The sequence below is a fragment of the Microchirus variegatus genome (genome assembly GCF_963457635.1).
Source record: "Microchirus variegatus genome assembly, chromosome: 16".
Classification (NCBI taxonomy): domain Eukaryota; kingdom Metazoa; phylum Chordata; class Actinopteri; order Pleuronectiformes; family Soleidae; genus Microchirus; species Microchirus variegatus.
The window spans coordinates 23,197,677-23,215,547 of record NC_139817.1 but is presented as its reverse complement, the minus strand read 5'-3'; the positions used below and the strand labels follow the sequence as shown (position 1 = coordinate 23,215,547).

At 42.3% G+C, this 17,871-nt stretch overlaps 1 protein-coding gene across 1 annotated transcript; it reads left to right on the top strand.

Moving 5' to 3' along the window:
- Positions 1–1,018: 1,018 nt before the first annotated feature.
- On the top strand, positions 1,019–17,676 carry LOC310938613 (poly [ADP-ribose] polymerase tankyrase-1-like). The gene is made up of 28 exons (XM_083903152.1): positions 1,019–1,505; positions 3,442–3,666; positions 3,884–3,979; positions 5,128–5,164; positions 5,383–5,458; positions 6,668–6,688; positions 8,733–8,827; positions 8,913–8,979; positions 9,398–9,584; positions 9,774–9,895; positions 10,065–10,156; positions 10,328–10,406; positions 10,951–11,122; positions 11,216–11,295; positions 11,524–11,669; positions 11,768–11,933; positions 12,032–12,251; positions 12,494–12,603; positions 12,794–12,982; positions 13,328–13,574; positions 13,670–13,752; positions 14,318–14,438; positions 14,551–14,648; positions 14,823–14,897; positions 15,036–15,141; positions 15,234–15,420; positions 16,280–16,436; positions 16,525–17,676. Exons 1-28 carry the CDS (start codon positions 1,055–1,057, stop codon positions 16,609–16,611), a joined length of 3,792 nt encoding a protein of 1,263 aa, XP_083759278.1. The 5' UTR covers positions 1,019–1,054; the 3' UTR covers positions 16,612–17,676.
- The last annotated feature ends 195 nt before the right edge of the window (positions 17,677–17,871 follow it).

The window sequence follows — 17,871 nt, the reverse complement described above, 5'->3', positions numbered from 1 at the left end:
TCAAGCCTGTTCGTAGTCAATGTGAGTTCTCACATCAGCAATGGAATTTTGCTGAGTGATTTTGCAGCTTGTATTTTTTTATTTTTTTTGGACCTTGGCCAATGTTTTGATTCTGTTGGGTATAGCTAATGCATGTTGTTCTTATATCTTACTGTACATTGTGTGCTATGCTAGATACACCACAAGAGTTCAAGCTAGTTCAATAAAAGTGCAAAGTTGATGAAAATGAATGAGTACAACAACCCTAATGCTTAAATGGTGCAACCAGTTGACCAAATGCCTGCTGTCAGAAACCAACAAGTGCGGGGAAAATAGCAGGTCTGATATCAAGGACGCATGAATGGATGCTCAAATGTATGTCCTTAAAATTGTTTTTAACCATGTGCAGCTAAATTGCACTGCAAAGACGAAACGAAGGAATGCCTTTAAAAAGTGAAATGTGAACCGTCCATGAAAATTGGAACTGTTTAAAAATCTCTGTCTGCTCAAGTTTCTCTGGTAATTGGCACAGGTTAATGGCTGCCATACCTGCATGCCTGAGTTAACACTTTGGGACAATGCTTGGCAACTCAAGAAAAAAATGCTGAATAATGGACATAATTTCGAATGTGCCCATTTACTGTACTTCCGATGCCTACAGTTGGAAAACCCAACACTTGCAACGCCGTTTTAATTAAGAGTTATTGATCCCTGAAGTTCGAATCTTTGAATATCTTTTCAACTTTGCTGAAGTATTGTACGTCCTCAACATGCCTTAAGTTTGACACTTACAAGACAGCGCTCTATCAAACTAATGAGATTTTAAAAAATAAATAAATACGTCATTTCATCTGAAATGAGGGGAAGAATGGCGCCTCTTTTTTTGGAAAATTAAATTACGGGTACGTATAATACATATCTGGGATAGTTATTAAAATCTTGCCACAGTAAATTATTGAACGTGGAAGGACGTTCAGGAATTTTCCACAATGAGAGTAAATAGCTGAGACAGGAAACGCGACCACTTTCACCGGAAAGGAGGAGCAGCTCTTGTTGTCGCCTGAGAGCTGCTGTAATGGCGGTGTCTCGTCGCTCCTCACAGCAGCAGCAGCAGCAGAGTACATTACAATCGCCACCAAGAAACGGCTCTCTTTCGGGCCCACCTCCGGCCTCTCCGCCGATGACTCTGCTCTCGTCGGCCGTCGGAAGCCCAGAGATTGAGAGGGAATGTAGCGGAGGGATCGAGATGGCTCTGGCCTCCCCGGACCTACCAGCCCCTGTCCTGGCGAGCAGTGCGAGCTCCACTACGACAACCTCTGGCGGCGGCAGCAGCAGCATCTCGAGCCCCGGCTCCGGAGCCTCTAGTCCCACGGACGGTAGCAGCGGCATCGGCGGAGCGTTCAGGGAGCTGTTCGAGGCCTGTCGTAACGGGGATGTTTCCAGGGTGAAACGACTGGTGGATTCCGTAAACGTGAATGCGAAGGACATGGCTGGGCGAAAATCAACTCCGCTTCATTTCGCTGCGGGTAACGAAGAGCTAAGCTAATGATAAAAATAAAAATAAAAACACTGTTTTTCTAGCTACGTTGGTGACGTAGCTAATTAGCTAAGTTGTTGTGTTTTGGTTGACGCACTCGGCCTTATCCTGTCATTCTTCCTTTCGCATGTTGTAAAACACGGGTTTATCGCCTCTCAATTAAGTAATGGTCTGGTTGAGATAAGCAGTTGTTTCGTCATCAGACTGTGATCATCGACATTAACCGAATTTGTCCCATGAAATAAGTGCTCGCTTTAGCGTACGAAGCCAACGAAGACGTCAATTCATGTGTAATTACAGCGTAAAATGTAGCGTGTCTGGTTTGCGTTAGATTAGGCTCTGCTGAGTTCCCACTGTGTTGTTATTGAAATGTAGCTGTGAGGCTTTGTCATAATTACACTGCATCACAGGTTTATTTCTCTCAAGTTGAATATTTACACTCAGCTGCCACTTCATCAGGTTCTGCTTGGTACCGGGCTGGACTCCTTTTTCCTCCTCAATAGCCTTAAAGAGCCCCTTGCACAGCAGCCATTTTGGCAGTTGTAAATAAACAAATGACTGATGGTGGGGTTCCATTTAGCTTCCTCAGTTTCCTCAGTTACTGTCTTGTCCTTTCTGTTTGAACCGAACATAGGCATTGTCACTGTGATCGGTCACACCTGCGTTTTTTTTTCTGCTAAAACTTGTCAAAATGGCTGCTACGCAAATGGCCCATTCATGATGGCATGGATCCAGCCGGGTGCAGAACACGTTTCTCAGAGATCGTGGTCCGTGTTGACGTGACGGCAGTTCCTGCAGATCAGTCGGCTGCACATGCAAATCTACCTGTTCCCAGAGACGCTCGTTTGGATTGAGATCTGATGACTCTGGAGGTCATTGAGTAAAATGAACTGTTTGCCATGACAAAGAAACCACTCGGAGATGATTTGAGCTTTGCCATATGACACATTATCCTACTGGAAGTACCCATCATTGGGTAGGATGTGACTTTTAAATGGTGCTCATTTGGAGAGTGCTTTCACACCACTAGTTGATTATTTGATCCGCACCAGGCAATACAATTGTTATTATGTAACATATGACTCCAGTGTGGTCCACTTTCACACCAGCAAATGAACCAAAATTGGCCCGATTGACGTTTCATCAATGTATTTATATCTTCCGGTAGAAAAGCGCCAATTTTGACTCACTATGGAGCAACACGTTCGCACATTGCTACTTGCTCTGATCTTCGTTTATTACATTCTCTGTATTGGCCATTTTTGTCAAAATATCCAATTTGAGAATGAGTCGCGGCTGCGTCTGGAGAACAATCTGCTGATGCACTGGAGTCGGCGAAGACGTATAGCGCGTCATTTCAGGCAGAGGAGACGCGCTATTTTCATGAATGTGGTTGTGCTAACGATGAGACTAAGACCGAGACCACCTCTTTTTGGCGGTCTCGGTCCGCTTGATTTGGTGCGGACCCGAGTGCGATTGATGCTTTCACACCAACGAAAACGAAACCAACTAGAGTTTTTGGTTCGAATGGATCATTTGAGCGCCCTAAAACCACCAGCCTGAACCATTACAACTTAATGCAGAATCAGAATATCGAAGAAGAAAATTGGGACTTGGCAGTCTAATGTCCAATTTTGATGAGCCCCTCCGAACTGCAGCCTCATATTTCTGTTCTTTGGAGACCAGAGGCAGCACACGGTGTCGACTGCTGAAGCCGATGCTTGTAGGTTTTTAACTTGTCCGCGAAGAACGAGAAACGGGCCACAATCAATGTTTTCTCTTGAACGGACCATCCTCTGTAAACCCTAGAGACTTTGAATATATTGTTTATTTTGTAACCCTTTTTAGATTGTGTAGCCAGGGTTAGGTGTATTCACTTCTCCCAACGTCTGACTTAATTTGACTACATTTTAATCCCGTTTCAGGTTTTGGTAGGAAAGATGTGGTAGAGCACCTCTTGCAGACGGGGGCCAATGTTCACGCCAGGGACGACGGAGGACTTATTCCGCTGCATAACGCCTGCTCTTTTGGACACGCAGAAGTTGTTAGCCTCCTCCTGTGTCACGGTGCAGACCCCAACGCCAGAGACAACTGGAACTACACACCGTTACATGAGGCTGCCATCAAGGGAAAGATAGATGTGTGCATTGGTAAGGGTCCCTGCTGATTATGTCCAAGCATCGGCAATTCTATAGATCTGTCAGAAATGTCTTTTAGAGATTTATCAACTCTTGCAACTATGTGCAAATTAGCTAATGTTCTTTAAAAGCTTGAAGTGAATAGTCATAGTGGCACAATATAAACCTGTATTTTACTGACTGGTTTTCTGTCCATCTAATGTATTTTTTATCTACATCTCTCATCCAGTGTTACTCCAACATGGAGCTGATCCAAATATCCGCAACACCGATGGCAAATCAGCTTTGGATCTGGCCGACCCATCAGCCAAAGCTGTTCTCACTGGTCAGTCCCCTCAGTGGCTCATCTGTCACATTTTAATTTTAGTCATTTAACTGAAATGATCAAAAAGCAGATTAAATATAACCACACATTTGTAACGTTGTTATTACTGTTGCGAGCTCTTCGTTCACTCACAAGAAAGTGCACAGGATTCTTCCCGACACCAGGAAGACTATACTGCATCAGACATTTTGCAGTAACATAGGCCTAGAATGACCCCCAGGTCCTCTGATCATGTGCTCCTCTTTATTCTTGTGTTCGTTGGCACCTATTTTGGACGTCTGTTTAGCCGACATACAGTGGACTCACACGTGTGCTTTAATAACACAAGATTTATCACAGTTAAATACCTCAAACAAATTATCACAGATTTCTTAAAGCTTAAATGTCGAATTGGTATGCTCCAAATCACACATTTGATAAGTGAAGGAGGTTTACAATTCATTATGAACGCTGGTATCGACAGGGGCTGAAATGAAGTATGTCAACTTCACATGTAATTCACTGATTACTGCCATAAAATATGCATTAACGTGAGTGAACTAGCGTTTGCTAAGAAACTGATAGACGTACATTACAAACTGACATTACAAACGTATTATGTATTTGCATCATAGGCTGATGGTTAATTAATAAATGAGCATGTGATTTAAAAATATCCACGAGGTATCAACGTTATTTGTGAACTCACTTCTCTTCGGTACGTGACGATACAGCGGCTCCGTGGTGTCGGCTTTTAAGGTGTTCGTGCATCGCCGTAGTGCTACCGTGGAATCAGAGTTGAGCTTCATAGAGATTGCGTTTAACATTTCAGACTGAAAAACTGGTTTATTTTCAGGGAAATGTTCCCAAACTTTGGAAACTTTGGGTCGGAGTTTTCGAGACTCTTCGATGTAATCGATTACGTCGACAAATTGTTGCAGCCTTGGTCTACACCTTTTGTCTTTATCAGCGACCAACCAAAGTGTAAAGGCTCACATTGTGGTCGTAGCCTGTCATTAAAAGATTGCTACAAACTAGAGTAATTCCATTTATCAAACAAACAGGAGCAGTAATCCAGTAACTGTTGACATACATGCAAAACACAGAATCACTTGTAAACATGGATATTTAGCCTGCCTTGCTCTAATCTTGTTTATTTTTGTACTCAGGTGAATACAAGAAAGATGAACTTCTGGAAGCAGCAAGGTGACCATCACACTGACCGTTAAATGCTAGTATTTGCATATTCTTAGCTGTGTATGGCTAATATATGATATAAGTAGATTGCTTGACATTAAATGTACCGGTTTATCCTGGCTGCTATACTTTCATTATATTGGTGTTGATTAACAAAAAGCAGTGTTTTTTTTTGTTGTTTGTATTTTGAGTACTGAATGACACCAGTGTTTTCATTGTAATTACAGGAGTGGAAATGAAGAAAAACTGATGGCACTGCTAACTCCATTAAATGTCAACTGTCATGCCAGTGATGGCCGCAAGGTAAACGAGCCACTTAAACCACACCACATTAAAGCAGACACACATTGAGAACACCATGCTGCAGAGTCATAGTGCTCTATTTTAAAAAATAGCATAAGTATTGTGAGATTATCGCTGGATCGTTTTTGTGTGCTGCAGATGCAAAGTGGATTTATGTCAGTGGATTTGTAGAAAGCTGTTAATGAGACTCATTAACCGCATAAGATCTCTTAACGGCTTGTGTGGAATGGGATTCAGCTCCCTTCGGTTTTTTTCTTCCAGGAGTTAGGAATTAGACAGACCATTGCTTTATTCACAGCCAAGTGGTTTGGTTAATCATGTTTGGATCAGCCGTCTAGAGAGGGAGCATCTGTTCTCTTTTTCATGCCAGGTGCTGGAGCGAAGCTATTTGTTATCTTAAAATCTATTTGACAACACCAGCCCCAAATATCAGAAGAAAAGCCTCCGGTCTTTGTATATTTAAGTAGTTAAGTTTTTTGCATCTCGTTTCTATGTCATTTCTAGTGTTTCTTCAATTACTCCATGAACAAAGGCTTTATTGAGGTCATCATATGATATGTCTGGCAGGTGACTAAACAAAAATGGCACTAAAGTGCACCTAATATAGAAGCACTTAACATGTGTCTTCTGACATCAGCATTCAGGTGTAGGAATGTTATTTAATTCCCACGTTGAGTCAGATTTCTCTTGTCTGTCATGCATTACTGTTCTCAGAATGTAAGGCATTTGCTGTCTTATCTGGCAAAATTACCTTTTCCTACCGTTTTTGGAAATGGCTCACAAAATAGTCTGCAGCTCCATCGTGCCGTTAAAAACCCTTGTCACAAACAGCTGAAATACAGCATTAACACATTTTCTTCAACAGGAGTTTAATTATCGCCTATGTCTTTCTTTTATTGCAGTATGTTCAGACTTAGCTTGGTCTCACCAGAACACCAGTGAAGATTAGTCTGGGTGCCGTTAACCTTATTTGCCTTTTCACTTAGCCTTGGATGAAAATCAAGCAGCAGAAGCTACATTCACCCTCCAGCTATTAACCCTGAGTCACATTTAATTTAGCTTTTGAAGGATCAAACGGTGATTATAACTAGAGCCTGTGTTTCTGAGACTTAGGGAGGGAGGAAAGAATTGCTGTTTGAAGATGCTGTCATTTTGTAATTTTTGTTTCATTTTGTTTTCCGTGTGACTCTGGCAACATTTGTCGATCAGTCAACATCCCAAAAAATGCTGGTAAGTTCACCTTGATAACGGCCACTTTGATTGATGCACTGTTGTGATCTTTTTGTTTGTTGTTTTCCTTTTAACTCATTGGTTTTTTTTTTATCATTAAACTGGCTGTCACTTGTTAATTGCACATCATGGACCTCGGTGTACGGGTCACTCATTTATCTTCCCCTGACGCTCCTCTGTGTGTGTGTGTGTGTGTGTATGTGTGTATGTGTGTGTGTGTCAGAGTGAGTGAGCGAGTTGGGTTGGTGTCATGGTGAAGACTCATCTTTTTTGGATTATGTGCAGAGGAGCTCAAAATGTCCACTTCCTGCTTTCTCAGCGTCTGTCCTCTCCTGCACACTCACCCACACTTCTTCACCTTTCAGTCACACACTGCTCTTCCGTCCGTTTCTGATTTGGTTTATGTTTTTTTTTTCCACGACGATCACTCACTCATGCATGCCTGATGGCCTGCCCCTCTGCATTTTTGTCAAGCGAATCTTGAAAATGTGTCTGTGAGTTTTGTGTCTACTTCATGTTCCCTGTTGGATCGGTTGTTGTTGTTGTTGTTGTGCTGTAATGAATGGACTATATTTCACCTGTCATTCTCATGCTATGCTACACTGTATGGTAATGACCTCTGATTGCTTTTTGATTGCTCGAGTTATCCCACATTGCCTCCATGATCCATTTAATGTAATCACTGTGGCTCGAGATCTAACAGTTGACCTTCTGGGTTTTAGTCATTTTATCATTGCATGCAAACTGAGGGCCAATTCCAATTCCTATCTTAACCCTCAAGTTCAACCCTTAATCTTAACTGGCCTCAAAACCAAGTGTTGAGGGTTATTTTGTCACTTAGAAATGGGACACCCCTTAAATGCAGATACGTCTTCAGACTGTAGGGGGCAGAATAACGCCAAAGCTGCGTCCAGTCTGTCAACTTTAAAAAAGAAGAAGAAGAACAACACATTTACGTCACAATTATTTATTTATTATTTTATTTCAGTCAAGTTATTAGGTTGTCAGTTAGTTATAAGATGATACTCATACAAATACCACAACCACGGTTTTCATCATTTTTATATCTCTTTTAACAAAGAAAATACTTCATTTGTATCGCACTCGCTTCGCTGCTTTCGACGCCGTCTTTCTCATGTGAAAACACGCAATGCATTCTGGGTAGCCCTTGCTCCCAAGGGTGGTCTTGGAAAATCTCAATTTTGAGGGCAATACAGCCCTTAAACTCGCCCCTCAACTTAATTTTTCTGAGAATGGGGACAGAACTTGCACTAGAGGGAGAGCATTTTTGAGATTGAGGGTTAAGCAAGGAATTGGAATTCACCCTGAGATGAACGATGTGCCTCCTTTTTGATTCTTAACCTGACCTAGAATTTTGAATGGAAATATTTTTTTTAATGAATTTTGCAGCTTTGCTAGACTAACATTTATCTTTTAACAGCTTGCAGATATGCTTTCTGACACTTAACCTTTTTGTTATACCTTTGCATCCTATTACGTTTGGGGTTCTATAGCATTTTGTCAAGCCTTTCCACTTACAGATGATTTACAGACAGATTAAATCTTATTTATTCAAGCTTTTGATCACTTTCAGTAACATACTAAGCCAAAGCTCAAAGATTGTCAGAAGTGAATATGCCTGATAGATTTTAATTTAGCTAAATGAGTACTGGCTATTGTATCCCAACCATAATTTCTTCCCACCCATTTTGAATTTCCTGTTGTCCTTGCTCATAATGTAAAACATATTGGCCAAAGAAAAATCTATACATTGAGGCATATGAGTAATGTTGTTAAATTAGCCTTTTGTTATTTACTTAGGTCAGGGTTAGGGTTAACCTTTTTTTTGTTTTTGCTGACTTGGCCCACAAAATCTATTGACCTTGCATCATATCATCCATTCATCTGCGACTCACAGAGCATAGCCTGCCACAGCACTTTGCTTTTTGGCTCTAATCAGCCGCCTGCTCCCATGGCCATCGAAGGCAGTTCACCCTAAAGTAACTAGAGATGTGTGTATACTAACAATCTGTTATTTTTTCAGTCAACGCCCCTCCACCTGGCTGCTGGCTATAACCGGGTCCGCATTGTTCAGCTCCTCCTCCAGCACGGAGCCGATGTTCATGCCAAGGACAAAGGGTGAGACCTCAAGGACACGTGAAGAGTGGACACTTCCTTCTGCCAGTTTTAGTGACATTAACCTGGTTTTTGCTTTCCCCTCCAGGGGCCTGGTTCCTCTTCATAATGCTTGCTCCTATGGTCACTTTGAGGTCACTGAGCTTCTGCTGAAAGTAAGAGAAGTCTCATTTCACACGTTTTTCCTTTTCTCGATTGTTAAATACAGCAATGATTATCTTAACCATGGACACAGACGTAAGTAAACACAGCATATATACTGCCATCACAGTTCTATAAACTTAGGTTTGTTGGGGGACGTGCAGTCAGAGGTTATTCATGCCCTGAGAATGCGCACATGGATCAAGTCGCGTTAATTTAATAGCAGCTATTTAGTTATATTTACATTATAACTTCAGATTCAGTGGGGAAAGGGTGTAATAATAATAATAATATATTGACGTTTTCTGAGCATGGTAGGGTAGTGTGGTATGAAAAATCTGCACACCTTACCCACCCTTACCATCTAAACCAGGAAATTCTGAGCTGTAAGTTTAATTTTCCTGGCCGTGACGTGCTGCTTTCTCTCTGCAGCACGGAGCTTGTGTGAACGCCATGGATTTGTGGCAGTTCACTCCTCTTCACGAGGCAGCGTCCAAGAACAGAGTGGAGGTCTGCTCCTTACTGCTGAGCCACGGGGCCGATCCCACCCTGCTGAACTGCCACAGCAAGAGTGCTGTGGACATGGCCCCCACCCCAGAGCTTAAAGAAAGGCTCACCTGTAAGTTCCCATCACCACACACATACACACAAGGGGGTTGATGCCATTTCATGGAGGAAACTGTTGATAAAATGTCAACTTAATCCTTAAAATCAATTGAACCCTTGTTTTGTTTTAAGTCATCTTGAGGAAATGCACCCAAACAAGTCACCAGACTCAAAAGTATTTTTCCTTATTTCTTTTATGTAGATGAGTTCAAAGGTCACTCACTGCTACAGGCAGCTCGGGAAGCAGACATGGCCAAAGTGAAGAAGACGCTTGCTCTGGAGATAATCAGCTTCAAACATCCTCAGACCAACGAGACGGCTTTGGTAAGAATTAGGCCTCGTCTTGTGCATGTGTTGCAGTTTTAATTGTGCAAAGTAAAAGTCTTGCCAGTTGTGGTCTGTACGATGTACAAACATTAACATAGAAAGATTTTCCAGCTTGAACACGAGCAGCTCTTTGACAGCACAGTAATCTAATGTTGATTTCTTTCAGCACTGTGCTGTGGCTTCCCCTCACCCAAAGAGGAAGCAGGTGACTGAGTTGTTGTTGCGTAAAGGTGCCAACATCAATGAGAAGAACAAAGAGTGAGTTCAGTGCACTTTTTTTTGCAATACGTTATATTATTAAAAAACATATTTTTAATAACAAGAAGGATACCTGTATGTGTTAGCACATAAAATGCTAAGGGGAAACAAAAAAGCCTTCTGTTGGACTAGATCATTGACTAGATCATTGCTGTCTGTTATGTTTTCCAGTTTCATGACTCCCTTGCATGTTGCTGCTGAGAGAGCTCACAACGACATACTCGAGGTGCTGCAGAAACACGGAGCAAAGGTTTGTTTATTTACTTTTTACACATTTGTGGCCAGCCATGGCAAATCAGGGAACAAGTAGATCGAGGGACATCTTGGGTTATTTACAGGTTCTGAAACTATTTGAAGATGATGTGGTCATTTGATTGTAGGCATTCCTCAAACTGCTTTAGGGAGAATTTTGAGCCCAAACTAAAATCTACAGCAGTAAATGTAACAGTAATATTAATCCAAGCTCATCAGATGTAATACAATGGACATGTCACTGCGCCAGGAGTCATTTTCCCATTTCCCGTACAGCTTGCAATGTAGTTTACTACCTACTACATAAAGTCTGTTGCATGCCAAAGATAGCGAGTCCACTTGCATACCAGAAGTGTTAACTTCGTTAAGAATGACGTCTACGATTTTGTTCTTCTGCGTTTTTCCTTGTCCATCTTCATTCAACAGTGAACAGCTTTTGGTGAGATGCAGAGGGCATCCCTGGTTGATTTTATTCAGGTCTTCCATGAACCTCTGTTGTTAAAGTTTGTAAAAATGTATTTCTTCACCTCCTCCGACTTCAGGTAAATGCTGTGGACACCCTCGGTCAGACAGCTCTGCACAGAGCTGCACTGGCTGGTCACATCCAGACCTGCAAGCTGCTGCTGAGCTACGGTGCTGACCCCTCCATCGTATCCCTGCAGGGATTTACTGCTGCTCAGATGGGCAATGAAGCCGTACAACAGATTCTAAACGGTAATCAAAGCCACTGCACTTTTTAACATGTTCAATTTTGTTCAGTCTAGGAATGAAGATATAAATATGTCTCTTTTTTTTTCCTTTGTTCAGAAAACGTTCCCACACGTAATTCTGATGTGGACTACAGATTTCTTGAGGCAGCCAAAGCAGGGGACCTGGACACGGTGCAAGTAAGTTCACAGTGTTTTTTGTTGTCATGGCTGCAGACGAGATTGTTTAACTTATTCAGAGAATAATTACTTCATTATCATCATTATTTCTCACTCGAGTATAATTTTTACACCAGTAGCAGCAGATTAAAAATGAATGTTGAGGACCCATGCTAATTATCTTGTAAAGCTGTTCAATTACTCCTCGGTTGATTTGCTAATTTGTCACATTGTCTCTGTGTATGGCAGCAACTTTGCACCCCTCAGAACGTAAACTGCCGGGACTTAGAGGGGCGCCACTCCACTCCTCTTCACTTTGCTGCCGGTTACAATCGAGTGGCTGTGGTTGAATACCTGTTGCACCATGGAGCTGATGTCCATGCCAAAGACAAGGGGTGAGTTCTTCATACATCATCTTTAAATGTGTTTAAAATTGAAAAGACACTCCATCCTCTTCATGTTAAAACTGTGACTCGTGTGGTTTTCCCTCCAGTGGTCTGGTCCCTCTCCACAATGCGTGCTCCTATGGTCACTATGAAGTGGCTGAGCTGCTCGTCAGACACGGAGCTTCAGTCAATGTGGCCGACCTGTGGAAGTTCACCCCGCTTCATGAAGCTGCTGCCAAAGGCAAATACGAGATCTGCAAACTGCTGCTCAAAGTGAGGACCCGTTACTGTCCAAAGTGTTGTCTCAGATTAGTATTTGTCCTCTGTCACTGATTGTTAATGTATGATTATTAACTGTTTGATTGGTTCAGCACGGAGCAGACCCTTCCAAGAAGAACCGTGATGGCAACATGCCACTGGATATGGTGAAAGATGGAGACACTGATATCCAGGACCTGCTGAGAGGTGACGCCGCCCTGCTGGACGCCGCCAAGAAAGGCTGTCTTGCCCGAGTCCAGAAACTCTGCTCCCCTGAAAATATCAACTGCAGAGACACACAGGGACGCAACTCCACACCACTCCACCTTGCAGGTAATCAGTACTAGCTGCTCTAATGTGTGACTGAGTTTGACATCTTTGTACCAAACAGAACACACTCTTATAAAAGGTTTTTGATATATGTGGGTATGTTGTAAAGTGGAAAGCTTTTAACGGACAAACAAACATGTTTTGAAATAAATAAAATGACTTGATTCAACATTTGTTTTAGAAAGTGTAATTAACATACTCCACTTGTGCAGAATCTTCATGCTTTTGTTTTGCTTTTGTTTCAGCTGGCTACAACAACCTTGAGGTGGCAGAGTATCTGCTGGAGCATGGGGCTGATGTTAATGCCCAGGACAAAGGCGGCCTGATCCCTCTGCATAATGCTGCTTCTTATGGGGTCAGTGTCAACAGCATGAATACAAATACTTTGCATCAAATTCAGATCACATGGCCTCTGATGCACAAACCACATCATGTCTGAATTGCACTGTTGTTAAAGATCTCATCTTCAGCTTCAGTTATTTTCCGTTCATTTTGGTTCCGAGATTGAAAAAGACGATGTTCTCTGTGTCCTGTCCTCTTCACAGCATGTGGACATTGCAGCCCTTTTGATCAAGTACAATACTTGTGTGAATGCTACAGACAAATGGGCATTCACACCTCTCCACGAGGCAGCACAGAAGGGTCGCACGCAGCTCTGTGCACTGCTACTGGCTCATGGAGCCGACCCCACCATGAAGAACCAAGAGGGCCAGACGGCTCTTGACCTGGCCACGGTAACAGCCTCTATCGCAGCCTAGGAATTATAAATAGGAAAAATTGTCCAATTTATCATTTTGGCTGGACACTGGCTACAATTGTGCCTAATGCCTACACTGCTTCTGTCTGTCATGTGGAGACACTTCACGGCTCTGCATGGAGGCTTAAAAAACATGGCTGCTCCTGGCTAGCACAAATTATGGAACAATGCCTATATTTGATGCATTCAATGACCCTCAGAAACTCCAATACTTTTGCAAACACACATGTAGTCCACTCATTAAATGCTTGCTGCCACCTTGTGGAAATAGATGCATTGCAGAATCAGGTAGTCATTGGGTCCTTGTTTTATTGGTTGACAGGCTGATGATATCCGGGCCTTGCTGATGGATGCCATGCCACCAGATGCCCTGCCCAGCTGCTTTAAGCCCCAGGCCACAGTAGTCAGCGCCTCCGTCATCTCCCCCGCTTCCACACCATCCTGTCTGTCGGCCGCCAGCAGCATAGACAACCTGGCCGGGCCGCTCACTGAGCTGGCTGCTTCTGCAGCTGCCGGCACCTCCGGCGTGGCAGATGGAGCCACAGGCAGTGACCGCAAGGAAGGGGAAAGTGAGTGTGCTGCTACTTAAAATAGAAACGACAACGCGTGTAAACACGGAATGTGTCATTGTCTTTGTGGCTCACCTTTTCGTTCATTTTCACAGTGACAATGTTGGACATGAACATTAGTCAGTTCATGAAGAGCCTGGGCCTGGAGCACCTGAGGGATATCTTTGAGAGGGAGCAGGTGAGCTACCTTTAATATAATTAAAGCTGCAGTGCATATGTTGATGTTGTCTTCTTTCCTTTGTTTAGTCTTCTTGAGCAGAAATGATGTAAATATTGTTATTATGCTGCATCTGAAAATGGACTCACAGAGCACAGAGGCGAGTGGGGCCAAGTAGCATTAATCCCGTCAAACTGCTGAAAGCTTAATCAGCTTTATGTTAACTCATTTGACAGTGATTTATATTTGACACAGATTTATTTGTGTTGTTCTGAAGTTAAGACACTATATTTTAAAGCATGAATCGCCTCATATTAGTGCTTCGATGTCTGTCACCTAGTCACGCTAATTAGGCGGCATTTATTTTAAATGCAGTGGGTTGAGACAAACCCCTGCTGGTTGTCAGACATTGAGATGAATTTATAATCAATATGTGGAAGATTATATAGATGAGAATAACATGGTGGTGTCTGCTCAAATGTAATATTACTGATAATTGGTGCAAACAGACAAACGAAACCAATCTGAGTTGATTGCATTAGCTGTAGAACATCTCTCAACCCGCTTCATTATTTCCATCCTCTAGATCACCCTGGATGTGTTGGCTGATATGGGTCACGAGGAGCTGAAGGAGATCGGAATTAACGCCTACGGCCACCGACACAAGCTCATCAAGGGTGTTGAAAGGCTGCTGGGCGGCCAACCAGGTCGGGATGCATCCTGGATCGTTATTTGTTTTCTATTCTTGTTTTATTACCACTTGCTTTTCAAACACGGGGGAAAGGAAGTTTTACCATTTGACTGCTGTTTAATTTCCAGGTTCCAACCCATACCTGACATTCCACTGTGCCAGCCAGGGCACCATCCTGATAGACCTCGCCCCAGATGACAAGGAGTATCAGTCTGTGGAGGAGGAGGTGAATCCTGACTTAATTAGTTTATTAGCATCATTATATAGTATTAGTATTATTTATAGTGTGGTTTTAGCTGCGGCCAGCAGATAATAAAACAATAAAACTTGACAGAACAGTGGTCGATTGCTCCTAACAACATGCCTGATGCTATTATGGTGTTTTTGTTGAATCACTTAGATGCAGAGCACCATCCGAGAGCACAGAGATGGAGGCAACGCTGGCGGTGTGTTCAGCAGATACAACATCATCAAGGTCAGAGCCAAGAGTCTAATTCTACTTCCTGTTTTGATAATCCACTGATCACTGAACATATTTTATAGGAACTTTTTCTATTGGTAAAACATCAACAACAAAAGCATCTTGTTTGACGTGTCATATTGTGGCCCACAGATTCAGAAGGTGGTAAATAAGAAGCTGAGGGAACGCTACACACACCGGCAGAAAGAGATCGCAGACGAGAACCACAATCACCACAACGAGCGGATGCTGTTCCATGGTAACACACACCATGAGTTTTGCTTTGTGTGTTCACGTGAGTCACGCGTTGTTGTCTGCATTTCAACGCACGTCTTCCTCATCTGCCTTCAGGTTCTCCGTTCATCAACGCCATCATCCACAAAGGCTTTGACGAGCGCCACGCCTACATAGGAGGGATGTTTGGAGCAGGGATCTACTTTGCAGAGAATTCCTCAAAGAGCAACCAGTACGTCTACGGCATTGGTGGAGGCACAGGCTGCCCGACACACAAAGACCGCTCCTGTTACCTGTGCCACAGGTAATTTTGACTCGGACTGTTCATAGGTTTTTTTTTTCGTTTTCACAATAAAACACTCAAAAAGGACAGATTAAAAAGATGGAGTGCGTCCCCAGACACAAAAATGGTATGGTCCAATAAAAAGATTAATCTAAAGAGCAGCTCTTAGACTGATTATGTTGCCAATTGAACAAAACCTTTCTGAAGGACCAATCTTGTGTTTATGGTAGTAGGAAATGTACTTCCCAATCAGTACAATACAGTATAAAAGATGAGGATAAATTAAACTGTAATAAAGAGACGGGATACAGATTATTATTTATATTAGTTATTATACCAATTGATTTAGCATCTACAAACAGTCGTTTAATTAGTTTAAACAGTTTCGTTCAAATATAATTTGAATGATAGCATTTAATAACATGTATTTAATCTAAAGTATTTGTTCTTAATTAAATTTTAATTTAGGATGTTGTGTTTTCCAACTAAATCACAACATTGATTGATGGTTTGGTTCAGGGTATCCACGGGGTCTTAAAAAGTCTTAAATCCAATAATTTGAATTTAAGGCCTTAAAATGTCTTAAATTCTCCTAAAATCTCATGAAAGGTCTTAAATAGAATTTTGAAAGGTCTTAAAAATCTATTAACATTGCTTTTTTTTAAAACATGCATAAACTTCAGTCTCTATTGTTTCTATTTTTGAGGATGCGATAACATAACTACAACACGGAACTAAAGTAGGCCACCTGTGTTTCCTGGGGAGAATTTATGGAGCACCACTAGCTAGCATGCTGTGCGCGCGCCGCGGTCTGTTCAATCAAATTTGAGGTTATGTAATGAAATATTGCGGAATTTCACACTCTCTCCTCAACCGTCAGGCAAATGCTGTTCTGCCGAGTGACCCTGGGCAAATCCTTCCTGCAGTTCAGTGCCATGAAGATGGCCCACGCTCCCCCGGGACATCACTCGGTGATCGGGCGGCCCAGTGTTAACGGCTTAGCCTACGCCGAGTACGTCATCTACAGAGGAGAGCAGGTAAACGCAACTTCTCACGCAAAATCTTCTGTAATCCCATAATAACTAAAAAAAAGGCCAAAATACACGTGTCAAATCTTTGTTTCAGGCCTTCCCAGAGTACCTCATCACCTACCAGATCCTTAAACCAGAGAGCGCCGCTCAGACGGCTGCAGGAGCCGAGCAGAAGTCGTAGTTACCCGTGTCACACACACACACAGACACAGACACAGACACAGAAAAAGGACTTGGTGCCTGTTATTTCCTCCTTTGTATTGCAAATGCCTATACATCTTTTATTTACCAAACACATTTCCAGTCTCTTGTAGAAGCCATGGTGACCAGTGTTTAATGAGCAGATATGCTGTATGATATTCTCCTACTCATGATGGTGACACTTTTGTTTTTTGCCATCAGCTGCATGTTGTTACTACAGAAGCATGTAAGGCCCAAAAGCGTGTGTGGGTTTGTTCTCCCTCCCCCCCCCCCCCCCCTCACCAATCTAAAGGATGCTTGTCGAGACTTTGAAGCATCAGCATTAACGGTTTCTTCTTCATTGTTGTCTCATGCCTTGTGACTGGAGAATCATCCACTCTACACACACACACACACTCTCTCGTTGCTACAGACTACTACTGCCCTACTGTATCTGGGTTTATCATGTACAGTATGGCCTCCAGTAACTGTGATTTATTTTATTTTGTTGTTAATGCTAAACTATAACACTACTAAACAGGTAATGGTATATTGTTGCTGTGCTGAAAGGCTGACCTTTGCCCCAAGAACACTACAACACGCGAAAGAGGAAATCTGAAATGTTCTGCTGGTTTTATTCAGGGTCGGACGTGGTTCAGTTAAGAAGGTGCTCGCTGTCAAATCACAAGAGTCGAGATCGTTTTATTGCCATAATTGATTTGCATGGAAAAAGGACATGTGATCAGTGGCTACGGATGCTGAACATTAAAAGGTGTTGCATACGTCATTGCTTCAAACCGTAGAGCTGTCGCCGTGGTCTTACAGACATCCAACATGCAAGGACTTGCACTTTTACATAGAAAAAACCTATTTAAGTTATTTTGAATTTAAATTGCAAATTTGCGGGAAAATATTTGTACAGGTTGTGTAAATGGATGTGTATAACTGTTGCTGTTAAACAGTATCATTGAGTTCAACTGTAAATGACATCTGAATTTTTCTTTCTGTTCATGCCCTTTGATTCTCCCCAACTTTTTTTTTTAAAATAAATGTCCCATTAATAGCTTCTTGTTTCTTTGACCAGTTTCTTCTATTTTTTAAAAGTGTTTAAAAATGTCACTGTGCTTGTTTGTGGGACCGTTTGTTATCTCTGTTCGTAAGAGGCGATATTTTACATAACTAGTAACTAGTCTCTGTAACTAACCCATTTATTGTATTGTTTATTTGGATCCTCGTTAGTGTCAGCTGCTCTTCCTCGGAT

Bases quoted from the DNA above. Each gene is read 5' to 3' on its own strand.
- LOC310938613 (XM_083903152.1), top strand. From the start codon at position 1,055: ATGGCGGTGTCTCGTCGCTCCTCACAGCAGCAGCAGCAGCAGAGTACA. The intron at 13,753-14,317 runs GTGAGCTACCTT...TCCATCCTCTAG, and splicing joins ATATCTTTGAGAGGGAGCAG to ATCACCCTGGATGTGTTGGC. The intron at 14,898-15,035 runs GTCAGAGCCAAG...TGTGGCCCACAG, and splicing joins GCAGATACAACATCATCAAG to ATTCAGAAGGTGGTAAATAA.